The 26048-nt window shown below is 42.2% G+C and overlaps 14 protein-coding genes across 14 annotated transcripts; 8 read left to right on the top strand and 6 right to left on the bottom strand.

The window, feature by feature from the left end:
• Positions 1-355: 355 nt before the first annotated feature.
• WALSEDRAFT_32976 (Nop domain-containing protein) lies at positions 356-2121 on the top strand. The gene is made up of 3 exons (XM_006958924.1): positions 356-698; positions 748-1149; positions 1196-2121. Exons 1-3 carry the CDS (start codon positions 513-515, stop codon positions 2090-2092), a joined length of 1485 nt encoding a protein of 494 aa, XP_006958986.1. The 5' UTR covers positions 356-512; the 3' UTR covers positions 2093-2121.
• A 70-nt stretch (positions 2122-2191) lies between these two features.
• WALSEDRAFT_5928 (hypothetical protein) lies at positions 2192-3137 on the bottom strand (the record flags this gene model as incomplete). The annotated part of the gene is made up of 4 exons (XM_006958836.1): positions 2192-2389; positions 2436-2495; positions 2540-2724; positions 2771-3137. Coding segments are annotated over 4 exons (810 nt in total), but the record flags the coding sequence as incomplete, so codon positions are not given.
• A 646-nt stretch (positions 3138-3783) lies between these two features.
• WALSEDRAFT_39173 (hypothetical protein) lies at positions 3784-5587 on the bottom strand. The gene is made up of 3 exons (XM_006958925.1): positions 5372-5587; positions 4610-5327; positions 3784-4559 (listed from the first exon to the last, which is right to left on the bottom strand). The coding sequence occupies exons 1-3, from the start codon at positions 5576-5578 to the stop codon at positions 3805-3807; spliced, it is 1680 nt and encodes a 559-aa protein (XP_006958987.1). The 5' UTR covers positions 5579-5587; the 3' UTR covers positions 3784-3804.
• A 492-nt stretch (positions 5588-6079) lies between these two features.
• On the top strand, positions 6080-9775 carry WALSEDRAFT_60674 (hypothetical protein). Its single transcript, XM_006958926.1, has 5 exons — positions 6080-6114; positions 6160-6269; positions 6314-6394; positions 6442-9649; positions 9700-9775. The coding sequence occupies exons 1-4, from the start codon at positions 6086-6088 to the stop codon at positions 8121-8123; spliced, it is 1902 nt and encodes a 633-aa protein (XP_006958988.1). The 5' UTR covers positions 6080-6085; the 3' UTR covers positions 8124-9649; positions 9700-9775.
• WALSEDRAFT_29209 (FCP1-like phosphatase) lies at positions 8197-9779 on the bottom strand (the record flags this gene model as incomplete). The annotated part of the gene is made up of 2 exons (XM_006958927.1): positions 8197-9649; positions 9700-9779. 2 exons carry the CDS (start codon positions 9777-9779, stop codon positions 8197-8199), a joined length of 1533 nt encoding a protein of 510 aa, XP_006958989.1.
• An 18-nt stretch (positions 9780-9797) lies between these two features.
• WALSEDRAFT_69436 (hypothetical protein) lies at positions 9798-10852 on the top strand (the record flags this gene model as incomplete). The annotated part of the gene is made up of 2 exons (XM_006958928.1): positions 9798-9849; positions 9897-10852. The coding sequence occupies 2 exons, from the start codon at positions 9798-9800 to the stop codon at positions 10106-10108; spliced, it is 264 nt and encodes an 87-aa protein (XP_006958990.1). The 3' UTR covers positions 10109-10852.
• Positions 10853-10873: 21 nt separating this feature from the next.
• Positions 10874-13767, top strand: WALSEDRAFT_64900 (WD40 repeat-like protein; the record flags this gene model as incomplete). The annotated part of the gene is made up of 3 exons (XM_006958929.1): positions 10874-12563; positions 12609-12908; positions 12956-13767. The coding sequence occupies 3 exons, from the start codon at positions 10874-10876 to the stop codon at positions 13765-13767; spliced, it is 2802 nt and encodes a 933-aa protein (XP_006958991.1).
• A 61-nt stretch (positions 13768-13828) lies between these two features.
• WALSEDRAFT_60675 (DUF1253-domain-containing protein) lies at positions 13829-16158 on the top strand (the record flags this gene model as incomplete). The annotated part of the gene is made up of 4 exons (XM_006958930.1): positions 13829-14050; positions 14096-14430; positions 14482-16017; positions 16061-16158. 3 exons carry the CDS (start codon positions 13829-13831, stop codon positions 15782-15784), a joined length of 1860 nt encoding a protein of 619 aa, XP_006958992.1. The 3' UTR covers positions 15785-16017; positions 16061-16158.
• On the bottom strand, positions 15781-16342 carry WALSEDRAFT_19653 (peptidyl-tRNA hydrolase; the record flags this gene model as incomplete). The annotated part of the gene is made up of 2 exons (XM_006958843.1): positions 15781-16017; positions 16061-16342. The coding sequence occupies 2 exons, from the start codon at positions 16340-16342 to the stop codon at positions 15781-15783; spliced, it is 519 nt and encodes a 172-aa protein (XP_006958905.1).
• Positions 16343-16362: 20 nt separating this feature from the next.
• WALSEDRAFT_19657 (Nucleotidyltransferase) lies at positions 16363-17483 on the top strand (the record flags this gene model as incomplete). Its single annotated transcript, XM_006958844.1, has 2 exons — positions 16363-16583; positions 16625-17483. Coding segments are annotated over 2 exons (1080 nt in total), but the record flags the coding sequence as incomplete, so codon positions are not given.
• A 632-nt stretch (positions 17484-18115) lies between these two features.
• Positions 18116-19831, top strand: WALSEDRAFT_46864 (S-adenosyl-L-methionine-dependent methyltransferase). The gene is made up of 2 exons (XM_006958931.1): positions 18116-19696; positions 19746-19831. Exons 1-2 carry the CDS (start codon positions 18144-18146, stop codon positions 19804-19806), a joined length of 1614 nt encoding a protein of 537 aa, XP_006958993.1. The 5' UTR covers positions 18116-18143; the 3' UTR covers positions 19807-19831.
• Positions 19832-20554: 723 nt separating this feature from the next.
• Positions 20555-25716, bottom strand: WALSEDRAFT_39192 (P-loop containing nucleoside triphosphate hydrolase protein). The gene is made up of 6 exons (XM_006958932.1): positions 25532-25716; positions 22852-25483; positions 22088-22803; positions 21772-22042; positions 20791-21722; positions 20555-20738 (listed from the first exon to the last, which is right to left on the bottom strand). The coding sequence occupies exons 1-3, from the start codon at positions 25699-25701 to the stop codon at positions 22696-22698; spliced, it is 2910 nt and encodes a 969-aa protein (XP_006958994.1). The 5' UTR covers positions 25702-25716; the 3' UTR covers positions 20555-20738; positions 20791-21722; positions 21772-22042; positions 22088-22695.
• On the bottom strand, positions 20638-21004 carry WALSEDRAFT_64904 (hypothetical protein; the record flags this gene model as incomplete). Its single annotated transcript, XM_006958933.1, has 2 exons — positions 20638-20738; positions 20791-21004. 2 exons carry the CDS (start codon positions 21002-21004, stop codon positions 20638-20640), a joined length of 315 nt encoding a protein of 104 aa, XP_006958995.1.
• WALSEDRAFT_39190 (4-hydroxybenzoate polyprenyl transferase) lies at positions 20960-25693 on the top strand. The gene is made up of 4 exons (XM_006958934.1): positions 20960-21722; positions 21772-22042; positions 22088-25483; positions 25532-25693. The coding sequence occupies exons 1-3, from the start codon at positions 21476-21478 to the stop codon at positions 22635-22637; spliced, it is 1068 nt and encodes a 355-aa protein (XP_006958996.1). The 5' UTR covers positions 20960-21475; the 3' UTR covers positions 22638-25483; positions 25532-25693.
• Positions 25717-26048: the final 332 nt, after the last annotated feature.

A 26048-nucleotide genomic window follows, 5' to 3' on the forward strand; every position in this document is an offset into this window, starting at 1 on the left:
ATTCGTCAGAAATATGACACAAGATTTTTCCGATGATGGTTGTATGACAGTTCTATGAAGAGTGTATCTTGAGTCTTGCTATGACGCTACTTTACGTAGAGATATACATACAACATTATTAGCCCCCAGAAATGGTCGTATGACAACATCTTCTGATAAGCAAGAGATGAGCTTAGGAGATACGTCACTGAGACGTAGAATGCAGACGTAGAATACCACTCCTATCGGCTAGTATCTTTGCATTTTGCACTCTTCCTATTTTGCTTCTCTACTATCATCATCAACTTGTTCATCAAGTAGAGATGGTGCGTGTAAATCACAATTTGTATATTAAATAACTCACATATCTTTAGTCACTTGCACAAGAGCTTATAGACGATCTCGATGGTCTATCGGATGACGAGATCACAGAGGGAAATCAAACAGAGCAAACAGAACAGCGAGACGATTTCAATGAGAACGGTAAACGTCCTGCTAGTGAAAATCCATTAGAAGAATCATCTGAAAATGTTATGGACACCTCCGAAGAGCCCTCCATTGAGCTACAAGAAGGCCAGCTTTATATACCCACAGGTGGCGTACGCCCAGCTGATGAGCTCGATGCTGAGGCTGTTGAGGGCTATAAATTGGAAAAGATCCTAGACGTTAGGAAAGTTGCGCCATTAACTTCTTCAAGGCGTATGAAGGAAGTGCTTGAGGTGAGTGTATACCCTTTAGTGTTTGGTAATTAGCTCATTAGCAACTCAGGGGATTGACGAATTCTTAGCCTCTCCAAAGCTTGTTAAGGGTGGCTCAATAGTCGACAATCCGGAGTATGACATTATCGTAAAAGCGAACAACCTGGCTGTAGAAGTGGACAACGAACTGCTCATAGTACACAAATTCGTTAGAGATCATTATCACGCAAAATTCCCAGGTTTAGACACTTTGGTACCTGAACCAACAGTGTACTTGCGTGTCGTGCAAGCAATTGGTAACATCGAAGATATTTCACAGGCACCCCTCAAGGACGTTGTCAAGGGTCATACTATTATGGTCATCACTGTCAGTGCTACTACTGCCGATGGCCGCCAATTGACGCGGGAGGAATGGGAGCGTGTAGATGCTGCCTGTGAAGTTCACAAGGAGCTTGAAGAGGCTAAACATAAGGTTAGTAGGACCGTTAAATTCAGTGATATTTTTGACACTTTTAAAGATATTCGAATACGTTCAATCACGTATGAACATCCTTTCTCCAAATGTATCTGCTATTGTAGGGACTACCACAGCTGCAAAGCTGATAGGTGTTGCAGGAGGTTTACAGGCGCTTGCAAAAATGCCGTCATGCAATGTTTACCTCCTTGGTGCCATGAAGAAAACACCAACTGGACAGTCGACAGCTACTATGAACCGTCATACTGGATTCATCTACCAGTCTGACCTCGTTCAGTCATGTGAACCGGAGCACAAACTGAAAGCTCAAAGAACAGTCTCTGCTAAAGTAGTTCTTGCCGCTCGTGTCGATCTCGAAGGTGGCAGCAAGGAGGGTAACTATGGTGATCTCCTTCGCACGAAATTAGAAAAGCATTTCGAAAAGATGGCTGAACCGCCTCCACTTAAAGTCACAAAGGCACTTCCTGTGCCATCAGAAGACGGAAAGAAGAAGAGGAGAGGTGGAAGAAGAGCGCGTAAAGCCAAGGAGGCTTATGCCATGACGGAGCTCCGTCAGCTCAGTAATAGGGTGAAGTTTGGCGAGCAGGAAGCCGAGACGGATGCATTCGGCGGTGAGACTCGTGGACTCGGTATGATTGGTAAAGAATCGGGCAAGTTACGCGCAAGTGCTATCGATTCAAAGAGTCGCGCAAAGATGAGTAAGCAGAACAAGATCCGTACACAGCTTCTGGGTGGTCCTTCACGAGCTACCTCTGGAACGGCCACAAGCGGTACGGCATCTAGTTTGTCTATCACTCCATTCCAAGGTATAGAATTAGCAAATCCAAACCAGACAGCAGAAAACGAACGCAAATTGAAGGCCGCGAATGATAAGTGGTTCGCTAAGGGTGCCTTCAGTCATATTCCTCAGCAGGGTGACAAGCTACCTGGCAGTAAATAATTGTAACATATAGTCAATGCATAATGGTATATTTATAGAGATTAGCTGGGTTCTTATAGATCCGTGATACTAATTCTAACACCCAACATTTTCTAAAGTCTCCCCTTGATCTAACACCTTTGAGAGCTTGCTGACGCGTTCTTTCAAGGAGATATGCCGCTGACCAAGGACCTTTTCAATTGCTGATAAGTGGTATTTGAGTTTATGCGATGCTGTCACTTTAATCGTTATGCTTGCCGCTGACAGCCCCTCTACGAATGTCTTGTAACATCTGTCATCCCGAGCGAATACGTAGGTCTAAAAAGTATTTATGTGCGATAACATTATTAAATCTTCCACTTACCGGTATCGGTTCACCTTGCTGGTAGAACCTCAGGACTTGCAACCAGGCAGCCATCATAACCTGTAATTTTGTAAGACAAAGTTTTATTTTCGAGTCTCACGCACTAAATCTGCAATTCCATTACTCAGATAATCATCCAAACTAGCAATCGTAGAGGCACTTCTGTCTAACCTCCAGGTCGCGAACTTGCGCAACTCGGACGCAGCTGTCTGGACGGGTTTGTTCGTGATAGGATTTGTGAGTGCCAGTGAAACCAACTGTGTGGCGTCATTGATAAACTTATCACCCTCTATGTAACGTCAGATGTATGTTTAGTAGAAAAATAAACCGCGTACCACTCATGACTAGCGTTTGCAAATACGAGGCCAATAAATCTGTCTGTCCAGTCGACAAACCATGATCTATTGCCAATTTCAAATTCGTCCTTAGACTCTTGAGTATTTCGCGATTCGATGCACTTTTGAGGGTGTGTTCGTCCATCGAGTTCACCCACTTTGACATCGCACCGACTAGGACGATAGCAATCCCATCGTATTCCTTTCCTAAACGCATCGCGTGTACTAGTGGAGTGCTATCGCCCACTTTTCGTAAGAGCAAGTCGAAACTATGATCTCTACAGGTCATTATAAACATTATATCCTTCTTCTCGATAGCTTTGAAAAGTTCCCAGGGTTGTATTGGCCGTTTTGGTTTTGGACGCTTATCGAGATCCCTACTAAGCTTTTTACCCAACTGGCCCGGTTTGTAGTCTAATGGTTCAGATAGCGCATCATTTATCTTGGCCGTACGCTCGCTGACCTTCTGCCGTGTGCTGGATTCCGCTTCGGCAGTGAGCTGGGCAAGTGTGGGCAGTGTTTTTGGTAGTACGAGTAGACTAGGGATATGCTGGTTTTCAATTTCAGGGTAAGGGTCTATTAATGTGTTACCATCATCGTCTTTGCGCGCTTTATGAAACAGATGCTCAAAGTTGTGCATCAAGGTGTCTTTTATGCCTAGAAGTGACTTTACTTCGAGAGTGTATCTAAACCTATGAATGTGTATGCGTATATTATATCTAATGTCTCGATTGCAGAATTACATACAGGTTTAATCACGTCAGCCAACATCAAATCAAAGAAACTAACTTTGGAACGATTGAATATGAAAGATATCTAAATCTATTACTACAATAGACAGGGTCCTCCAATCAGAAGTATCATCATTTGTCGGGAGATTCACTACTATGACGTATATCATTAGGCAGATTTAGATTAGCAAAACATGTAGCACTCTCAACCTAAACCCAACCACATTACTTATCAAGTAGAGTCTCTATATTTGATTCGAATATTCACATTCATAGATAGTACACGTTTTAGAGAGACACTACTCAGAAGACACCGTAGTTGTGACTGAAGACATTCATTCCAGTCGATATCATAATCCTTCCCATGTTTAATCCAATATTCTCATATTGACGGTAGTCAGGCGGAAGTGGTGCGTTATCGACCACTTTTTCACGAGAGGTTTCGATGATAACCTTGCCATCCTTATCTAATCCCTCTGCCTTGACTTCCTTATAGTCATGTTTGACATGGTTCAATTCTAACCTTGCCTCGAAGCCATTTCTCTCGACTTCACCGAGTTGCTTGAGAGGTCCACCCTTCTTGGTAGCACCGTAGTATCTCCAACTTGCAACTTCGGTGTCACCATTCCAGGAGCTGGCCAGTATGAGCTTTCCGAGGTGCCCGTACACATAACCAACCAGGGCTGCATCTTCTGATGGTTTAACTGACTGCCAGTCGTTTTTGAATGCACGATAATTCTGGGCACCATGTCCCTTCTCGAAGTAGGCATGATATATCGCTTTGCCGTCGCTAGTGAACTCGGTGACAGCTCCCTCGCTACCCCAGTTTACGAGTACGTTGCCATTGTCGAGCAGTTGTGTAGAACCTTGAGACTTACTAATGAGTCCATCTGGTGGGTAAAATGCCTGGCGTGTCTCAACTGTCCACTTGTTCTTACCGCCTGCGGTGTTAACTAGTAGGACTTTTCCAGAGGAAGTTGGGGCGTCGAATACAGCATGGCCTATATCAGTTTCAGTTCCATGAGCGGAATTGTCATATAGGGATATAATCTCGCGTCCTGTCATGCCAATTAGCAAAATTTCACGCAACTGTAAGACATCCACTCACCCTCCTCATCGACGCCTTGGAAACGTGCGTGATGCTGATAAGAGAAATGTGACGCTTTGTCTAGATGCTTAAAGTCATCGTTGACGTTCCTACCACCGAGTGTCCAGATAATTTCACCAGTCTTTCCACTAATTTTGTACACAGAGTTGACATCTCTTGCAGAAATCAAGTAGTCACCATCATGGTTCTTATCGACGGAATTGATGTGGAAGTAATCCCAGGCTTCGACACTGCCAATACCGTTGCCTGCTTGACCGCTCGTGAGTGTAATGTTGCTATGTGAAGGTGGAACGTGGTCGAGAGACTTCCATTCGAAGATGACCTCACCTGAACGAGTGTCAACCTCCTGGAACTGTGAGTCAACAATCCATTCGCGTTGTGGATCGCCTCCATTGAAGGAACTCAAATCGCGTGGAACGGGATGGTAAATTTGAAACAAGGCAGATTTACCATCGTGAATGAGCTGACCTTCATGCTTGTCGATCAACTTCGCATGGCCAGCTTTAATGGATGTGATGTGATTGTATGATTTGTCCAAAACCTTCAGCAACCCATGTCCATGACCATGGGCACTGTTGTGCTTACCCTCAAAAGCGAGAAGAACATCTTGACCTTGATATTCAGCCTTCTGAAAATTTGCAAGCCATCCTGAGTAGTAGCTAGCGAAACCAGACCAGACGAGGTCACCATCTTCTCTTAAAATGTAAGCAGAAGGTTGCTAACTTGTGTGAGAGGTGTATGCAAATACAACTAGGAACTCACATGCGGTGGATGTTCTTCATCCTCAACTGGTGATCCTGTGAACGGTGCTACAAACAACAAACCATCTGCCGTCTTCCCGGTATTCTGGGTTACTTCCAAGCGAGGAATGTGGAGATCTGGTCGACTGAGGTATCGCCATTCAGCTGCAGTTAATCCGATTGTCGAGAGTAACGCAGCGAGTTTGAGAAATCCGGTAGATATTTGCATCCTTTACGTGTCTAATTAGGGACAAACAAGCGGGCTTTTAAGCGCGTTGCTTGCATAATAGTTGTTGCTAATGACGTGGTTAAATTGTGTGCTCGATAGACTAGAAAGATGTTGTGATAATTCTGTCATCGCACAGTGCAAAAAAGCTTAATATTACTTCAATAGCTATTAGGCATCTTTCATGCGTTTAATTGAAACAAGTGAAAACTTTCACATCTCAAGTTACCGATTTTGAAGAAATTTATCATATGTAAAATGTGTAATACATGTTTACCTTGTATATAAAGAAATGGTTAACTACCGCTTATATTATTGTTATCAGCGAGTTTTGACTTTTCAGGAGTGTGTACGTAATTAAATTCCATCGTACGAATAAGATATCATATCATACCATCTAATACCCTCATCGTGATCAGTATGTACTCTCCAATGTAATACTCTCTATACATTTCGACGTACCCTGTTCATATCGCAGCATAACGCTCTTTGACCCACTCATCCATCAAGATGAGTTTCGTACATGACAAATTAAGATTGTGGGATGATATACAACTAGAGATACCCCTCTAATACACTCCTAGGATCACATCCTCCGAGGCTTACACTTTGGAGCCCGTCAGCAATGACAACAGCACCAACAAAAGCAAATCTCTGGCTATTGACAGAGTAACAAGAGAAATAAAGATGGTTGGTAAGTGTACACCTATCTATTAGAATGCATCTCATGTAATGTAGACTCTCCAAAAGATATCCAGCAGAACGCAGATAGTGTCATAACGGTATATGGTGTATTAGGTATAATAAACTTAACAACTAGTACGTAATAAACTATATAGAGTCACTTCGCAATAACACCTCCTTAGCTCCCTTCCTTGTTGTCATTAGCGATAGAGAGCACGCCGGTGAAATCAACAATGCGGCGATTTATAGAGCGACAGACTTCAAAATGTACCCAATTGACAGAACGTCTACACTTTCACAAATATTGAAGCACCCTGTAGACGGCGTTCTCCTCGGTTTACTCAAGAATCACTTCAACGATGGCAACTTCTACTTCTCGCCTGCTTATGACCTCACAAGCAGCCAACAGAGATCACAGTCAGCATCTGAGGGTGCACCAATGCACGAGAGAACTGATGATAGATTCTACTGGAACAAATTCCTCCAAAAGCCGCTCTTGGAATCTAATTTAGACACCTCTGGACCACTTGCCAGCTTCTTATTGCCAGTAATTTACGGTTTCTTGGAAATTAAACCAACAAGTATATTTGGACAACCAGTCACAATCGCACTTATAGCTAGAAGAAGCAGATTCAGAGCGGGTACACGCTACTTTAGTAGGGGAATTGACGAATCTGGCAATGTTTCAAACTTTAATGAAACTGAACAAATTGTTGTTGCTCAGAATAAGACATACTCACATGTACAATGTCGTGGTTCAGTACCAATTTACTGGTCAGAGATCAACACCCTGAGGTACAAGCCAGATCTCCAAATAATGGACATTCCGCAATCAGTAGAATCACTAAGATTACATCTCGCTTTACTTGTCGAGAATTACGGTAAGGCAACCTGTATCAACCTCGTCAACCAGAAAGGATACGAAAAGCCAGTGAAAGATTGGTTCGAGAATGCTCTCGGAAAGCTTAACCATCCTAATATTCACTACGAATACTTTGATTTCCACAGCGAATGTAGCAAAATGCGCTGGGATCGTATACATATACTCCTCGACCGACTCGAAGAAGAGCTTAAAGCACAGCAATATTTCAAAAAGGAGGATACTACAACCGTCAACAAACAAAGTGGCGTTTTCAGAACCAACTGTATGGATTGCTTAGACAGAACAAACGTCGTACAGAGCGCAGTTGCCAGAGTTGTTCTTACTGCCCAATTGATGGATGCTGGTTTGCTCGGTCCTGGGGATAGTGTATCAGATGACCTTGGATTTATCTATCTCTTTAGAAATATTTGGGCAGACCACGCCGACGCTGTTTCTGTCACTTACTCAGGTACAGGCGCTCTCAAGACCGACTTCACACGTACAGGAAAGCGTACAGTTGAAGGTGCTTTCTGGGATTTGATTAACAGTATCACGAGATATGTTAAGAACAATTACTACGATGGTAGTCGACAAGACGCCTTCGATCTCGTTCTTGGTGGTTGGACACCACAAGCTGGTGCATCATTTAGAGACAACCGTCCTATTTTGACGCGGGCGGCTCCATACGTCCTCACATACTCACTCCTTATGCTACTCTCTGGTATCGTACTTCCAAGAGATAAAAGCAAATCAGTTATGACGTTCTACCTCTTCTTCACCAATTTGGTTGCTCTTTCTTCAGTCTACATTGCCAAAAATGGTATTGATTATGTCGCCTGGCCACGTCTGAGAAAGCTCGACAATGTTATTAACTATCAAGGTCCAGGATACAGATCACCAGCTCATGGTAGAGGTTTCGCTTGGGGTGTTGGTAGTGGTGGTATCTTTGCACAACCACAATCACGCATTGAGGAAATCGAATTGGGCAAGAAAGCCAGCTAATCTGGGCTCATTATACATATCATTTTCAAGTTGTTTATTAGAATACATTTATAATTTAAATTCATTAGTGGTATTATATTATCCCGTCGAGTTCATTGGCGAAATCGTCAAAGTCATCGCTCGATTTATCACTATCGGCTTTATGTCGTTTTGGTGAGTTGATTGATGATGCTGATTCTGGACTATCCCGCGAACGTTTTCTGGTGGTACCTTCATTCGTAACATCTTCATTCTCAACTCCTTCGCTGTCTTCCTCATTCAGAAAATCCTCTAACTCTTGATCAGCAGTGTCCCAATCAACGTGGTCAAACTTCGAGGGGCTCTCTTGGACGACCTGCTTAGGGTTATTCGGTGGTCCATCCAAATAATAATTCTCTTCAGGCATTTTCTCCCATTTAGCGCAACTATCGAGCAACCATTCCGACCAGACTACGTGGGCACTATCACCTTTCTTAGCATCTTCTACCTTTGCAGTGCCTTTCTTTGCTGCTACGACATGGGTAACCTTTTCATTATAATTGTGATCAATTGTGGCGCCAAACTTGCTGGCGAGGTTGTATATACCGCTTATCTCTAGTGGCATACCAAGTGGGATGACACTACTAAAGACTAATTTCAAACCATGCAAAACTTTACGCTTTAATGTTGGTATAATCTCCTTGGTATCTGGATCATCGCCCGCATTTTTGAAATTGTAGAAATTTGAGTGAATTTGAGTTAGTATTTTAGATAATCTTGGTAATTCTTCATCTATTGTTTCACTAAGGATTTGCTGATGCTCTTTCTGTCGCTTAGCTAGAGGTCTCTGATCGGCTTGCTTCGATAGACTCTCATTGCTATCCTGTTCTTGCTCCTCTTGATCTCCATCTCCATCTCCATTTTGATTGCTCCGTAGTTTTTTACGTTTATTAAGTGCATTAATATCACCTATACCGACAAAGAACTCAAATGGGATTACTTTCACGAGGTTCGGACTATCACCCCATACGTCAGCTCTGTCATCAATGATAACACACATTGAGGTATCCGTTGGAAATAACCTTTGTAAAGATTTTTGTGTAAATGAACCTGATTCATCACGTGAAAGAATTCTTTCACCAAAATACTTCCCGGATGGATCTATAAGTTGACAAATAGCTAAAGCATAAGAACGTGTACCCATAGTGTATACGTGCATTTCGAATAATTTGTTCATATTATCAAGAAATTCCATCAAACCTGGTCTAAATTTAACGAAATACCAACTACCAAATTCGTGATGGTTTACTAGACCGAAATCGCCCAATTTGAACTTATGTACATCGTTAAGTGCACCTTTATAGACTAAAGTTGGATCTTGTAATAGTTCATTAACCGTTGGATCAACGGTTGCATGTATAATCGTCTGATCGAGGTCTACGATTAGTGCAAGTTTGCTAGACTTTAATAGAGTATGTTTGCTAGTTTTTCCAATCCTCTGCGCTTCATCATAGCTAACAGTTAGATTTGCTGTAGAGTGTGATATATGATAACTTTCAGATTGTTGTCTAGGGGAGTATTTTATAAGAGTAGAATAGTATGAGAAGGCTATACGCACTCTTGTGATACATCTTTACCGCAAATTGCACAAAGTCCAGATAATTGGACAGGATGTGTACAATCAGAGGCACTTCCCATGGTTGTTCACTTTCTACGATGAATAAGAGCGAAAATAAACTAGAAGTGATAGAGCAAGAGGATAAAGTGGGTGGGTGGTCTATTAACCACACTACAATTTACTAATTCATCCAATAGAACAACTTATAAAGGGTTTAGATAAGGATAAAAAGTTTGAAGAGTACAGAAAGGGTAGCGATCTCCCAGAAGGTTCAGCCATCAACAGAGTCAGAGATTTCCTTCCAAAGATAAAGCAAGCTAACGAGGATGTGTCTTCGATGTCCTCTATAGAAGAAACGAAAGGTAGCAAGGGCGAGCAGATTGAAATGAATTTATATGAAGCAGTTTAATAAATATTTGGACTTTATTAGATTGTAATATAGCTTGTTTATTGGTGACTGTATTTCTAGATCGCTCGCTATGTCAGATATGAAACCATTGAGAAAATTTATATCTGGATATCGATTCTGTTTTATTTGAAGATCAAGGTGGTTATGAGCATGTTTGTTAGTGAAAATGTTAGGATTTTGTAGCCTATGGTTGATGGAGGAGAGTAGACAGGGAGATAGTAACTTTGAAGGGAATTGCTGGTTTCTTTGCTGATAATAAGCGTGGAATATTTCAGAGGACTCCTCTACTAATTGCTTTAATAATAGCGTCGACGGTATTGACTTTGATAGTAGCGGTAGCTTACAGCCTATCAGAGTGGAAAGAGATTGAATAGCAGATTGTATAATGATATTCTCTATAGAAATGCTCTCGAGCTTTTGCACCTCCATCGAAGACATCGGCAGTTGTAACTTGTCTACACCATGGATGAGCGTCAGTGTGTCGTTGTATTCGACGTATAAGTTGTACTCGATTGGCCTGCTCTTCAGGAGATTGTAGTACAAACCGAGATAATTTATATTGTTAATAACGACGCTGTCTTCTCTCGTCAAGTCTTTCGACGACAAACTATTGTAGATCCTGTTGAGATTGCTGTTGTAGTAGTAATTGTTAACCCTCTCATAGCGTAATAGACTATTCCCAGTCGTCTCTACGCCTAAATTTTTAAATTTATTCGACAGCCGCCCAACTTTGTTCAATTTTAGCCTTGACATTCAACAATCAAGATGTCGACTGTAGAAGATTTCATGAATAAGGAGAGATTGGAGGCTATACAGTCTGGCAGGTCGATAGACCACCCTCACCAGCAGAACAAGCCTGGTATCAGCCTCATCTCTGATACACTCAATTCATTGAGAATACAATCAGCTAGGAAATTACCGACAAAATTTATTTCCTCGCCCTCTTCTACAATAACGCCCTCTGTCGATGGCAAGTACGTCTTCGTTGCAAACCAATCCTCGATTGAAATTCACAATCATTCACATTTGATACATACGATCAACAACGCACACAACGCGAAAATTACTTCGATACAGACCCTTCATTATGACAAGCATAAGATTATCACCGCTGCCTTAGACGGCGCTATCATTCTCTGGGATACTCTCGATTTTAGCCCTATTAAGCACATCACTTACTACTCACCTATTTCTCACCTTTTAGTACAACAATCACAGTCTGACAGAAACCAGACAATTTTGTTCATTGCTTTGAATAAGATCGCTCAGCGTAGTAGGGCTGCCGACGGTTCTGACCGTCCACCAGTCATAAACACTGTTTACTACAAGTACACCTGGTCGCACAACAAGTCAGTCAAGAAACAATCCCTTTTACTCGGTCAAACGCGCCCACCGACCTCAGTCAACTTGAACGATGACATCCTTACCGCTCAATGTGGTAAGAAGTTGAACGTTTCACAACATAATCTCGTTGATAAGCGTTCATTCGTTAAATGGGTAAACCCAGAGAAGCAAATGCAAGCTGCTTTAGACCCTCTTAACGAGTTCTACGTTACCTCTGAACTCAGCTCTGGTAAAATTCACCTCTGGCCATACTCTGTTATCGCGTCTGAATTACCAGCTAAACCACAAGTTTACTCATTCAATCACCCAGGTTTCCAAAACAACTGTCCAACAGAGGTACTCCATTGGCACTCACATCCTATCAAAGCACTCACTTTCACTCCAAATGGTTCCTTCCTCCTCAGTGGTGGTGATGAAGGTGTCCTAGTTAGATGGCACGTCCGCCAAACAAATGGTCGTCTCGCAAAGAAGGATTTCTTGCCAAGACTCGGTGCTGGAATTTCCTACATCGTTTGCAATGATGAAACCAATTGGATTGTTGGTCTAGTTGATGGATCAAAGGTTTACGTCGATGGCGCACAATGGAGAGTTGACCATGTCGTTCGTGGCTTGGTTATCCCATCTGTACCTAACCACCACGAGAGAATACCAATCACAAACACTCACGATGGCAAGCTTATTTTCCCATCTTCCCATCCATCTGTTTTGCAGATTTACGATATCAACAACAACACATCGGAAGAGCTGGAGGTCTCACCAAACAACAGAATCGTCAATAAGGGTGATTTCCATGATAATAGCCAATTCAACATTCAAGGAAGAGTGGAGGATGTCTCCTCATGTCGTGACTGGTTGGCTACCGTTGACAGTGCATCTGTAAAAATTTGGCAAATTGATCAAGAAAGTGGTAAATATCAACTCAACACTCGTATCGATAAGCCACATGGCGATTCGGCAGTCACTCAAGTTTCCTGGTCGAACTCCTCAAAAGGCGTGCCAGTGTTGGCTACTATTGGAGAAGATCGCAAGTGTCGTCTCTGGAGAGCCGAGCCGTTGGACTACAGGCCAAAGGCTTTAGGAAAGATCAAGAGTATTATTCGTGAAGGTCAAGGTGAGTTGGAGTCCTCACTGTTTTCTATTTCGCTAACAATAGTAGTCTCATTTAGCTTGTTCGCTACACTCAATTACAAAGATGAAGAGATGAACAACGTTTTCTTCTCTCCAGATTCATCACTCCTTGTCATGGTTCACCCAAGCACCATCTCATTGTGGAATCCAACAGCCGTCTACACTGGAAAGAACGCACCATCATTACTTAGAGTCCTCAGCGGAGAGGGTGTCACATTAAACGAGGGTGTATTTGTGGGCAGCAGCTATATAGCTGTTAGAGCGACAGCCGGAGCAGGTGAAGCATGCCATGGTGTTTGTTTAGTATACAATCTCACCAATTGTAAATGTGAGTGTTGCAAAGGTTCTTTTATGATTAATTAACACAACTACTAGGCATTTACACACACTCATTCGCGTACACAACTCCTCAAATTTTGGCGCACTCGAGTGCTAACAAGTTTGCCCTTTTCTCTGGCGCTACGAGACCACGTATGAACACTCAAGACAACGAGAAGGAAGCTGAGCGTGAGAAGGTTTTAAGTAAGAGTGCTATCGCAACCCAGATGACAACTTTCACTATCACCAACGAGGGTCTCATTGAGCGTGAGGAAGTTACTGAATTTGACAATAGTTATTTCAAATTCGCGTTCATGCCACTTTCAGAGGGATTCAATTTGGTTGGTTTGGCCACAACACACGAAAACCGTGTGCGTAATTTCGCACACTCCCAAACGTATGTTATGGGCAGCGCTGGTGCGGTCTTAATTGGCGACCAAGCATCCAAGTTCGATCTCAGGAGAGATGAGATTAAGCAGGACCAATCGGGTAACATGTTTGAAGAGATCTTTGGTAAATTTGACGACCATTTGGCGCTCTTTAGGGATAACGAGATGGAGAAGGATAATGCATTCATTAATGCGAATGAAGCGGGATCTAAACGTACGATTAAGAACCTCTTTGATGGACCATCACATTTGCTTCCTGGACCAGAAATGCTCTACGGGGACTTCCTTGAAGGCTTCCTGCCTAAGAGGGTCAACAACGTCGATGATTCAAAGACGACGTCTATTATTTATGAGGATACACCTAACGGTGATATTAAAATGCAAGAGGATGATATCTCAGGCGCTGAAATCCAACGTAATCGCCATATAGATAGCAGCGAAGTTAAATTGATGACACAGTTATTTAGAGAGATAATATAACTTTTTGTTAAAATTTAAATTATTTTATAGAATTTATGAAACTTCTTGGTTTGCTATCATAATGGCGAAAACATCAACAAATGAGGATCTTGCTACAAAATTACTGACGATGATAAACGTCTCAGCGAGCAAATCAACACAGCCAAAGCGGATACGATTTGATAACCCAGAGCTCCAGAAGACATCCAAGAAGAAGAAGCTCTCAGAGGATACCGAGAAGACTGAGAAGACTGAGAGAACTGAGAAGAAGAGCCCTACGAAAAAGAAGAAGAATGCTCAAGAGGTACAAGATAACACAGAGGAAAAGCCAGAGGAAATTGCCCCCCAGGAAGACGACGATGAAGAAGGTCTTGATACTCTCTCCTCACATTTTGGTCCAACGCCCACAAATCTCACAGACGAGCTGCTTGCTAGAGTTGTTGATCACAGGTGGGATTCTCTACCCTCAAATGGTCCACTAGGAAGATGCACAGAAGTCGGTTTGGGTGCTAGTCCAAACGAGAATGTATATATAAGTCCACGCTTTACACAAGCAAAGCACAATAAGGATCTTCTCAAACTTCTTGGAAGCTACAAGGATGTACTTTCCAGTCACCTCACAGAAGCTGAGCATGCGAAGATGCGTAAGAACTTGTCGTTACACATCCACAACCATCTTTTCCGGTGTGTCAAGTCGCCTTTCTTATGTATTATCAACTAACCTTCCCGACTTAGCACACGCCGTCGTGTTTTAAAGAACAACGAGAAACTTGCACACTTCCACGCTGACGACGAGAATAAAGGGAAGGAAGCTCCAGAATGCACAGATCAAGGTTTTACACGCCCGAAAGTACTTATATTGACGCCATTCCGCCATAACGCCCTTGAATGGTTGAAGGATCTCATCGACAATGCACCAACATCCCAAACAGACAATAAAGGAAGACTCTTCCAAGAATTTAGCTTACCAAAAGGTGCAATCGATAAGATTGCAAGTAGCCCTCCAGGTACTTACCCTCCAGACCATGTCTCGACATTTGTGGGAAACATCGATGATAATTTCAAACTGGGTGTCAAATTAACAAGAAAGTCTTTCAAACCATATGCAGAATTTTACTCCTCTGATATTATTTTGGCTTCTCCATTGGGTTTGAAGCTTGCAATGGAAAAATCGAAGGATACGGATTATTTATCCTCGATTGAGATTGTCGTTGGTGATAAACTAGATGTCATCACTATGCAGAATTGGCAACACTTAACAGAAATATTCGAAAACCTCAACAACATTCCAAAAGAAGGACACGGATGTGATTTCGCGAGAGTTAAGCCATGGTATCTTGACAACAAAGCTAGATATCTACGCCAATCTGTTCTCATGGCAGGTTATGAAACTCCAGAGATGCGCAATTTGTTCAATAAACACTGCAATAATGTTGATGGAAAGATACGCACGGAGACACGTTTCAATGGTGTTCTTGGAGATGTTGCAGAGGGTGTGAAATCAAGCTTTTATAGATTCGATGCTGATAACCTCCTCGATGAACCTGATGCACGTTTCGCATACTTCAAAGAAAAGACACTCCCATCGTTGAAGAAGTCCGCGGTTTCTTCTTCTTCTACTATCATATTCGTTAGCTCATACTTTGATTTCGTTCGCTTGAGAAACTACCTCAAAGCGTCTGATGTCAAGTTCGCAGGTCTCAGTGAATATTCAACTAATAAAGAAATATCGAGAGTTCGTACAGCGTTCTTTAAAAACGAGGTGAACTTCTTACTAGTTAGTGAACGTTTCCACTTCTTTAGAAGATATAGACTTAGAGGTGGCTTAACTTTCCTCTTTTATAGTTTACCGGACCACGCGGTCTTTTATCCAGAATTTGTGAATATGGGTATAGACAATAATGTTGAGGCATCAGACATTAGTGCAATTTCACTCTATTCACGCGCTGATGTACTCAAATTACAGCGTATTGTTGGTACAACAGATGCTAAGATGATGGTTAAGCAGGGTACAGATGATAGATTTTCGTATAACTAATTTATTCTTATATATTCGTCTAATTGTTGGGATATCTTATCGTATAGACTGCCATTTCTTAGTTCGTCGAGCTGACTAGTGTTCATCTTAGATAGCACGTAATCGGGTACTTTGCTTTTGTCTTCTGGTCGACCAATACCTATTCGCAATCTGTCGAAATCTGTCCCCATGTGCTTTGCTATTGATTTCAGTCCATTATGTCCATTAGCAGATCCAGCTGCTTTGAAGGATATCTGATAGAGTTATTGAGTGCATGTTGTTATATAAAACACCCACTTTCATCCAGTCTCGCTGCAAATCATCATGCAGGACAAGCAACTTCTCAGCGCGTATTTGGGAGTAATAACTAGATATACTCTTACCACTAACATTCATGAGATGATGACTATAACAAATGTGAACTCTATCGTCTATTTGTGCGGATGATATAGCGCCCTTCTTCTGCCAAAGTAGATTGTGTTTGCGAGCATACTCTATAAGAAATAATTGTCCGATTGAGTGATATGTTGTTGGATATGGCAGATTTCCTAATCCTGCTATCAGAATTTTGTTCTGCATTCTCTTGTTTGTGATCAACGATGACGGCGGGACTCGAAGCTGATTTTATAAAGTTTGACGAGCCAGACGCCATAGACAAAGGAAAGAAGAGAGCCTATGAAGCTGCTGAGCCATCGACTAGCAAACCTACAAAGAAAGGTGAAAATGGCAAATCCCGTAAGGAAATAGAGAAGCAACGCTCGAAGAAGGCACCCTGGATGGCAGATGTTGATTTTGATAACCTACGGACAGCCTCTGAATTGTGAGTGACTCTTAATTCTTCACTAAAACTAACAAAGGAAGACTTCATAGGGAGGTCAACGCATTTACAAAGTTTATCAGCCCCTCTTTGACTGAACACAAGACGAGGGAGTACACAATAGAGTGTATACGTCGCTGTATAACTTCACGCTGGGCGGATGCTGAAGTCTTTGCATTTGGTAGTTTCGAAACGAGGTTGTACCTCCCCGATGGAGACATAGACCTCGTCGTTATGCGTAAAAGTGTTAATCAATACAACAAGCAGTCGATGCTACATACTATGGCCTCAATGCTACGCCAGGCGAACCTCGCACAGAGTATACAGGTGATATCAAAAGCACGCGTACCAATTATAAAGTTCACATCATCCTTTGGTGGTTATCCAATTGATATTTCACTCAATCAGACGAACGGTGTTGATGCAGGTAGAATGGTGAACGAAATTTTGGACAGATACCCCGCTGCAAGGCCACTTTCGATGTTACTCAAGTGTTTCCTCTCACAGAGGAGCATGAATGAGGTCTATACTGGTGGTGTGAGCTCCTATTCTGTTATCTGTCTCGTCGTGTCATTCTTGCAGATGCATCCTAAAGTCCGGAGAGGCGATATCAACCCACTTGATAATCTCGGAGTGCTACTTGTCGATTTGCTGGAGCTCTACGGCAGGAATTTTAACTACGACGTCACTGGTATATCGATCGAAGGTGCTGGCTACTACTTCAGCAAATCGAGTCGAGGATGGCACCAATATGGTCAACCGTATTTGCTATCCATACAAGACCCACAGGATGCAGAGAACGATATCAGTAAAGGTTCTTTCAACATTCTCAACGTTAGGAAAGTCATAGCAGGTGCTTATGACATGCTAACGAATAAGCTCTATGCACAAGCATCAGAGATTGAGGCGAAAAAGTCGAATAGACATCTCAGCCTCCGTGATGAGGTTCCAGATGAGGAGAGAAGTCTTTTGTTGAGCTTTATGGGTATCTCTCAAATTGTTCTCAATAAACGTAGAGTTACTATTGAACTTTATCAGAAGGGAATACTTCAGCGTTATTTAGGTCTACCACCACCAGAGAAGGAACTTAATTTAGATATCAAGAGCGTCCCCGAGAAGATTGTTAAAAGCACCGTTGAGGATAATAAGAGACACAAATTCTTTGATGAAGATGAAGAGGAAGATAACAGCGTTATTACCATATTAGATAATGATGCAGAAGAGGATGACTCGAGGTACTTGCATATACAAAACAAAGGGACAAAGAGAAGCAGAGGCGATGCAAATTTGACTTTCGTTGATTCATCCGAAGATTCAGATGTTGAGATCGTAGAGAAGAAGCAAACTAAAGCGCCACCTCAGAAACGGCCAAAAAAGCAGAAAAGAGAATCCGATGAGCAAAGGAACTCGAGGTATGACTACTGGAGCAAGAAGGGCAAGTCAATTGAAATATTAGACTCAGATTAGCAAAATAGCATTTATTTAGACTTTAGTTTTTTGTATGTTGTAAAAAATATAATTTGATTCGTCTTCTCGCTTATCTACCAAGAACTGAGCAATTGCATGCTCAGTCGGCTGACGAGAAGTCTAGGATTTAGAATAATGTCGTCGCCAGTTCACAAGAAAGCTAAGTTAGAAGTCTCTATTGAGCAGCCAGTAGTACAGAAGAAACCTCAGCAACCAAAAAAAGACAAAGCACAGAAACAAGCAGAAAAATACGCAAAGTTACAGAAGAAGTCTAAATTACAATCCGTAGAACGTGGTGGTCCAGAGGAGAACATCTTCCTCGACGTTAGACACCTACTGGGTGATGCCGTCGTAGACACACACATAAAAGAGGAAAGCTGCTTTGCTGCGAAGTATGACTTTGGTACTGAATTGGAATTGGAAATATCACAAATGTCGAGCTCAGGTGATGGTTTAGCAATCACTGAGTGCAAATCCTGGGTCGTAGCCGTACCGTTCTGTCTTCCTGGCGAAAGAATCCTTGCGAGGGTCTATAGGAACTCTTACTGTCACTCCTACGCTGATCTCGTCAAGGTCCTTGACAAACGCGACAGCTGGAGAGACGACGAGCAAATCAAATGTCGCTACTTTGGTAGTTGCTCCGGTTGCCAATATCAAATGATTCCATACGAAAGACAGCTCCTGCTCAAGCAACGCGTCGTCGAGAAAGCCTATGAGAGGTTCTCACATCTCGCTCCTGAGCTTATACCATCTATTTTGCCAACCATTGCGTCACCAAAGCAGTACAACTATAGAACAAAAATAACACCACACTTCCAAGCCGCCCCTAAAAATGCAGGTGACGACTACGATGCAAAAATTGGTTTCGACATGAAGGGTAGACGTAGCACTATCGATATCGAGGAATGCCCGATTGCGACTGAGACGCTCAATGTCGGTATGAAGCCAGCGAGGGCTAACGTTAAAGCCACAATAAAGAATTATAAGAGGGGTGCTACACTCCTGCTTCGTGATTCGATGGTCAGACCAGCTGACGCCGCGAGCGCGACAAGTGTCGACATCCCACCGGTCGATTTGTCAACGATCAAGCCAGATGAAAGAACATGCATAACCGATCATAAGCAGATTACTAGAGAAATTGTCGGTGACAAGCTCTTTGAATTCACGGCAGGATCTTTCTTCCAAAATAATTCGAGTATTCTTGTTCCTCTCACACAATATGTTTTGGAGGCCCTGCCAGAGAAAAAGAAGGACCCTATGTACCTTGTCGATACTTACTGTGGGGCTGGCCTCTTCTCAATCTGTCTTCAAGAGCGTTTCGATAAGGTTGCCGGAATCGAGATCTCAGAGCAATCGATCTCGTATGCCAAGCATAATGTCAAATTGAATGGTCTTGATGATAGCAAAATTAGCTTCAGAGTTGGTAGATCAGAGGCTATCTTCGATGTCGTGAAGGATTTCCCAGCTGAGAACACCTCTGTTATTATCGATCCACCACGTAAAGGTTGCGATGAGCCTTTCATATCACAGCTCAAACAGTTTAGACCTCACAGAGTTGTCTATGTTTCCTGTAATGTACACACACAGGCGAGGGATGTCGGCATGCTCTGTGGTGAGGATGGTCCATATTCTATAGAGAGTCTTAGAGGGTAGGTTAACTCATATGATCTTTATTTTTGTTAACTTTATACCCCACAGATTCGACCTCTTCCCTCAAACAAGTCACGTCGAAGGCGTTGCCGTCTTGAAATTGAAATAGATGTATTTTATTATTAATTATGTTCCTAACATCTATTGTGCTGTGTCTCTTATAATCCTCTTCATTCGGATCTGGTACTAGATTAAGAGGGCTTAATATGAAACAACAGTAAGACTAATTGGTTGTGAATTATAGCAGGTTATCATAGATAGCGTTTGATTTTTTTTTTTGAGATCGTCATAATGAAACAACATCAACAAATTGCACCATAGTAAATATACTATTGTATAACAAATTAGTGAATACAGAAACAAGGAAATAATACTACGAGTTTAATAGATGCATTTTCTTACCTGATTAGCACATACTCTCACAACATCCGACATAATGTTTCGGATGTAGCCTGCCGCATTAAACATGAAACGAACGATTAAGCATGCAATTGTAAGATTAGTTTGTAATTATTTAGCATATTATCTATTTAATTCACCCTTTCTCCGCTATTACTATCACACTTTGCTATTGCTCTAATTATATGACTTGTTTATAGGAGGGATATCATTAATTCACTTCTAAGTCATATCTTGTTATGTTATTTTAGGAAGATAGTGAAAACACCACCAACTGCATCTTGCATGTGTAATTAAGCGACTGTGGTCCATCATATCTAGCTGTTTTGTTGTGGATTATGTAGTGATGCGACTGTGGTCCATCATATCTAGCTGTTTTGTTGTGGATTATGTAGTGATGCAGACAAATGCTACTTTTGACACATAAAGGCACTTCTAACGATTTCAAGCTTATTATTTTTATATTTTGTGTATTTAAATGTATTTTAATGTGTTACACGATGAATAATTGTCCAATATCAAGATTCATTTTTGAGACACTCTAGATGAGTGGAATAGGAGTGCAGTTGACGTTGACAAGACCATTTTGTGTGGTACCATCACAACAAGCAGCAGTGTTCTTACACATGTCTTGAATAGCAACTGTTCGTTTATCGTTAGTTGATAATGTTCTTATCGGAAATTTTTCACTTACCACCAAGGATAGGAACTTGATCACATTGGAGACCAACTTGTCCGAGGAGTTCTGGAATGTCGATGAGGGAAGCAGTACCTTCGTCGAGGTCCTTAACATCCTTAACTTGGTCACAACACTTGACGTTGTTGATTGAGCAATCACCAACTGATTCAGTAGCGAAAGCAGCGCCAGCGAGGGAAGCAATGAGAGCGATTGAAGTAGCACGAGTCATCTTGATTATTCTTTAACGAAAGTAGTGGTGATTGATGAAGAATGTTAAGGCCATTCACTGCGATTCTTATTATGCCTGGACGGCGAGACCTGCGAACAAATTAAATTGTTCCGCTTTCCGTATTTGGGAATTATTATTCCGTTAAACAACTTTAGTTATCCTGTTTCACTTTCTGAGACTGAACGACCCGGATATGGCAGTTATCAATTTGAAAAGGCTATTCTTGACTCAATTTGTGTAAATTAAAAGCTATTAAAAGAACTAGCTTAGCTTCCGGAGACAATGCATGACAGCATATGTGTCGCCGGTCGCTACTTATAGCTATTAATTACATTCGAAGATGCCCGAGGATAGAAAGATACATATGCACTGATAGAAAGTTGGAATTGACATGCCTAATAGGAGAATACGAATTTTTTGCTTCCTTAGGGTAATAATTTGATAGGGTGCCTTCCCTTCGCAAGTGACAGCATGATAAGAGGTTTCTTAGGGATAGCAAGACCGCAGAAATGCTATAGAAGTAGCTTGCTGCAGAATAGCAATGTACTCCTAAATCTGAGGTTTAACACGACGTCAACAACTGCTCCTGCTTCTGCTCCTGCTGCTCTTCCGAAAGAGTCATTCGTACTTCGTAATTTACCGGCCAAATGGAAGCCTTATTTTCTTCTCACGAGAGCTGATAGACCTATTGGAACATTTTTACTCTTTTGGCCTTGCGGTGTGTTCTACTTTCTTCAACTTAACTCGTGCTGATAATGTCTTCCAAGCATGGTCAATCACCTTAGCATCTAGTGCAGTACAAGCTACGCCGACAGAAATGCTTAAATATCTCGCACTATTTGGTACTGGATCGCTCATTATGAGAGGTGCGGGATGTGTTATCAATGATTTATGGGATCGCAGGCTGGATGCTGCTGTCGAGCGCACGAAAACAAGGCCGCTGGCAGCAGGCGATGTGACACCAGCGAACGCTATTGGATTCCTTGGATTGCAACTCTCCGCCGGGTTGGGTATTCTTACTCAACTCAATTTATACAGGTGAGTATCAACATCTCTGAAGTAGACTACTCTGATAGCCGACAGTATCTTATTAGGTGCTTCTTCACTCTCATTGGTCACTATTTACCCCTTCATGAAACGGATAACGTATTGGCCGCAAGCAGTTCTCGGATTGGCTTTCAACTGGGGTGCACTCCTCGGATATTCTGCAATTGCAGGATCTTGCGCTTGGCAGACTGTCCTGCCACTTTACACGGGCGCTTTCTGCTGGACGATTGTCTATGATACTATCTACGCACATCAAGACAAAACTGATGATGTACACGCTGGTATCAAGTCAACAGCGCTACTCTTTGGCGAACAAACTAAGCCAGTTTTAACAGCCTTCTCAGGTGGATTTGTCGGCCTTTTGAGCGCAGCCGGATATGCTGCTGATGCCACTCTGCCATTTTACTTACTTGCACCTGGAGGAGCTGCTGCTCACCTCGCTTGGCAACTCAAAACTGTTAATCTTGATAGTCCTTCAGATTGTTGGTTGAAGTTTGTCAGCAATTCCAAACTCGGTGGTTTCATTTGGTTGGGTACTGTCGCAGATTATGTCAATAGAATGGGTTTCTTGGGTAGCCTTTTTTGATTATGCATTTTAGATTATTTACATTACTCGTACGCATTAAGTTATTATTACAAAGAAATCAGAGTACGCTATAACGACCTGTTGTCTGGTTCTTGGCATCAAATTCAAGCGCTGCTTGGGTTGCTTCAATGAGAATAAACTTGATTGAGCGTACTGCTTTCTCAACCTGAATATCGTTAGACTTAGGTATTCTTTTTTTAAATAGTCCACTCACCCTTTCTATCTCATTTGATTCAACAAGCAAGTGCAACTTTGGTTGGTCTGCCAAAGAAGGCTCTTTTCCAGGCTCGTAATAGATACCTTTATTGGTGATAGAACATCCAGTGGTTTCGTTCAGATAGACAATGGTCTCCTTATTGGTAATCTTCCACCTAGCACGTTGGTGGTAATCGTTGATTGGAATAATCGCATGGTAGTCTGTTGCATCGGGATCTTTGTTCTTGATTGGACCACCTAGAGTTGCAGATACAGCTGCTCCACGTTGCATACTAAGCTTGGCAGCGACAGCAGCAGCTTTAGCGACTGCCGAAGTTGCATTCTCTGGTTTGATATCGCTTGAATCGGTAGATGCTCCAAGATTGAGTGGTTTATAATCAGCAGGTGCTGGTCCTTTTTGAATTTTGATCTCGCCAAACATATCTTCAGTCTCCTTTGATACCTTCTCGTTAGTGGCAGCACTAGCGGCACCATCCTTTTTGACTTCTTCGTCTTCACCGTAAGCACTCCTTTGTGCCTTTTCGAGATCTTGACGTTCTTTTTCAAATCTGTCCAAACCCTTACCTCCGAATCCTGATCCTGCAACTGTAGCCTTACCTTCTTTGACCTTCTGGAGGAATGCTTCGGACATAGCTTTAAGCTCACTAGGAACGCTTGCACCAGAGGCGGTTAAGGCTTTTTCTATATCAACAGAATATTTGTCTTGCTCAGGTGTGATGAAGGTGATGCAGGTTCCTTTGTTACCTGCTCTACCTGTTCTACCTGCTCTATGTACGTAATCTTCCAAGTGGTTAGGTGCGTCATAGTTCAAAACCAACTTGAGGAGCTTGACGTCTAACCCTCTTGCTGCAACTGATGTAGCTATGACAATTGGTATAACACCATTTTTGAAATCCGTTATAGCCTGGTCTCTATCTACTTGGTCTTTTCCTCCATGTAAACTCATAGCGACGTAACCTTTTATGCGCAAGTTGAAGAGCAAATTATCAGCAGCTTCCTGTCTATCTACGAAAATGAGCGTTCTTGCTTCATCATCTTCATTATAAGTTTGTCCAAGTATTTCTAACAAGCGATTGAATTTACTAGATTCCTCTCTCACTTCAACTTGTTGGTCAATTTCAGGGGCAACAACTGATCTACCACCAACAGTTATCTCTAGTGGCTTTTGAAGTATCTTTCTAGCCAGCGATTCCATTTGTTTAGGGAAAGTGGCCGAAAACAATACAGTTTGGCGATCAGGCCGCACGTTATTGATAATTTTCATTACTTGTGGTTCAAAACCCATGTCAAACATTCTATCAGCTTCATCGAGAACAAGATAGGTAGTTCTACGGAGGTTTGTGACTCTGCCGGAGTTTGCAGCCAACAAATCTATCATCCGTCCTGGTGTACATACGACAATTTCTGCACCTTTCTTCATCTCGGCAATTTGCTCACTTATTGGTGATCCACCGTAAGCTGCGATAGCTCTCAATCCTAAAGCCTTTAAAAATGGCTTACATTCACGGTGAATTTGGACAGCTAACTCTCTAGTTGGCGTCATAATCACACCAATTGGACCCTCGAGATTCTCAAGTGGACGTTGATCTTTTATATGTCTAAAGAGTGGTAGCAAAAAGGCTATTGTCTTTCCGGAACCTGTTTTTGCGACACCAATAACATCTCTACCACTCATTATAGCAGGTAATGCTTGTGCTTGGATAGACGACGGTTGATCATACTGTAAATATTTGATAACTTCAAGACAAGAGGATGGTAAACCCAACAGTGACCACTTTGTCACTGGTTTTGGGCAATCAATACCTCTGATCTTGATACCATCGAGTAGCAAGCGTTGGTTCTCCGCGTCCTCTTCGGATAGGTTCTGGATTTCAGACGGTGGATTGTAGAAAGACTTTCTGAAAGGTTCATAGTCGACTTTCGAGTGATCAGTGACAGCAACTTCTTTCCTTTTCACTCTACTGGCTGCCAATGCTAAAATATCTTCTGCTGACATCTTTGAAACGTCTTCCTCTTTCTGCTCCTCTTCTTCATCGTCGTCATCGTCATCTAGTCGAGCAGCTGTGACTGTGTTGGGTTTAGTACCCATACGCTTTTTATCTGATTCGTTAACGCGGGTGACTTCTTCTTTAACACCACTCATGAAGGCGTCAAGAGGGTCTTCCTCTTCCTCTTCCTCCTCCTGTGGCTGTTCGCTTGGTTCATCCACTGCCATCTTATCACCCTGGTCTTCAGTTGATTCTATATCTCCGCCAATGCTATTTGTTGGAATCGACGATTGCACGGGTGGTAAAGTATGCATAGCCAGACTGTTCGACTCCTCATCATAATCCATTGTTGCAGCTTTTGTTGTTATATTTCTATTAGAGAATGCTTTAAGACCTAAAGAGATAGGCTTCTGTTGTGCGCTCTGGTTGTTCGATGGTGCTGCTGGCGTGGCTGGTGATTGAGACTGGCTCGGAGCAGGGCTCTCTTTCGCTTTTGCAGCTTTACGAGCAGCTAAGAAAGCCTCCATACGCTTTTTCCTATCCTCTGTCTTCTCCTTTTGTGGCGTGCTCTCGGCTGGCTTCTCAGTTGGCTTCTGATCTCTCTCATTTCTGTCGTTTCTGTCATTTCTCGCTGGTGGTGACCTTAGAGCTGATGAATGGCTATTACAACATTCTATATGTATTGCTCACCTAGATCTCCGTCTATATCTGTCCCTGTTACGTCTATCTCTGTCTCTGTCTCTCTCTCGCTCACGTTCACGTCTATCTCTCTCACGGCCAGATCTGTGGTAATCTACTTCATCTTCTCTGTCACGATGGTATCTTTTTGAAGATTCAGGCGATGAAGTACGAGCTGGCATTGATTTACCTGTGATGGTTGCTAATAAAGAGATGTAGGGGTGGTGTAATTCTGTAAAGTTAAATATATGCATTTATAACTGTATATGTATCTATACTGTATAGTACTCAACGACGACGATGGCCGTTCCTCTTTTTGCTGATATGGGAGATCCCACCAAAGTAAAAGTAATGCAGGAAGGTTAATATGCTAATATATAGACTCGTTAGTGTTTATTCCGCCATACCTCATTCTAGGCTCTCCTATTCTCTATCTGCTTGACTTGTCGCGGTAGCCACATCTCTGATGCTATAGCCCTGAAAGCGCTCTTAAACTTGACCTTAGAGGTCCACATGATAAATAAGCTTT

Source organism: Wallemia mellicola (assembly GCF_000263375.1).
Source record: "Wallemia mellicola CBS 633.66 unplaced genomic scaffold WALSEscaffold_13, whole genome shotgun sequence".
Classification (NCBI taxonomy): Eukaryota; Fungi; Basidiomycota; class Wallemiomycetes; order Wallemiales; family Wallemiaceae; genus Wallemia; species Wallemia mellicola.

Bases quoted from the DNA above. Each gene is read 5' to 3' on its own strand.
- WALSEDRAFT_39190 (XM_006958934.1), top strand. From the start codon at position 21,476: ATGATAAGAGGTTTCTTAGGGATAGCAAGACCGCAGAAATGCTATAGA. The intron at 21,723-21,771 runs GTGTGTTCTACT...ATGTCTTCCAAG, and splicing joins TTTACTCTTTTGGCCTTGCG to CATGGTCAATCACCTTAGCA. The intron at 22,043-22,087 runs GTGAGTATCAAC...GATAGCCGACAG, and splicing joins ACTCAACTCAATTTATACAG to TATCTTATTAGGTGCTTCTT.
- WALSEDRAFT_46864 (XM_006958931.1), top strand. From the start codon at position 18,144: ATGCTCAGTCGGCTGACGAGAAGTCTAGGATTTAGAATAATGTCGTCG. The intron at 19,697-19,745 runs GTAGGTTAACTC...TATACCCCACAG, and splicing joins TCTATAGAGAGTCTTAGAGG to ATTCGACCTCTTCCCTCAAA.
- WALSEDRAFT_39173 (XM_006958925.1), bottom strand. From the start codon at position 5,578: ATGCAAATATCTACCGGATTTCTCAAACTCGCTGCGTTACTCTCGACA. The intron at 5,328-5,371 runs GTGAGTTCCTAG...CACACAAGTTAG, and splicing joins ATGAAGAACATCCACCGCAT to CAACCTTCTGCTTACATTTT. The intron at 4,560-4,609 runs GTGAGTGGATGT...TTGGCATGACAG, and splicing joins CCAAGGCGTCGATGAGGAGG to GACGCGAGATTATATCCCTA.
- WALSEDRAFT_32976 (XM_006958924.1), top strand. From the start codon at position 513: ATGGACACCTCCGAAGAGCCCTCCATTGAGCTACAAGAAGGCCAGCTT. The intron at 699-747 runs GTGAGTGTATAC...TTAGCAACTCAG, and splicing joins GTATGAAGGAAGTGCTTGAG to GGGATTGACGAATTCTTAGC. The intron at 1,150-1,195 runs GTTAGTAGGACC...ACACTTTTAAAG, and splicing joins TTGAAGAGGCTAAACATAAG to ATATTCGAATACGTTCAATC.
- WALSEDRAFT_60674 (XM_006958926.1), top strand. From the start codon at position 6,086: ATGAGTTTCGTACATGACAAATTAAGATT. The intron at 6,270-6,313 runs GTAAGTGTACAC...CATGTAATGTAG, and splicing joins AAGAGAAATAAAGATGGTTG to ACTCTCCAAAAGATATCCAG. The intron at 6,395-6,441 runs GTACGTAATAAA...ACACCTCCTTAG, and splicing joins TATAATAAACTTAACAACTA to CTCCCTTCCTTGTTGTCATT.
- WALSEDRAFT_39192 (XM_006958932.1), bottom strand. From the start codon at position 25,701: ATGCCAGCTCGTACTTCATCGCCTGAATCTTCAAAAAGATACCATCGT. The intron at 25,484-25,531 runs GTGAGCAATACA...ATCAGCTCTAAG, and splicing joins AGATATAGACGGAGATCTAG to GTCACCACCAGCGAGAAATG. The intron at 22,804-22,851 runs GTGAGTGGACTA...AACGATATTCAG, and splicing joins AATCAAATGAGATAGAAAGG to GTTGAGAAAGCAGTACGCTC.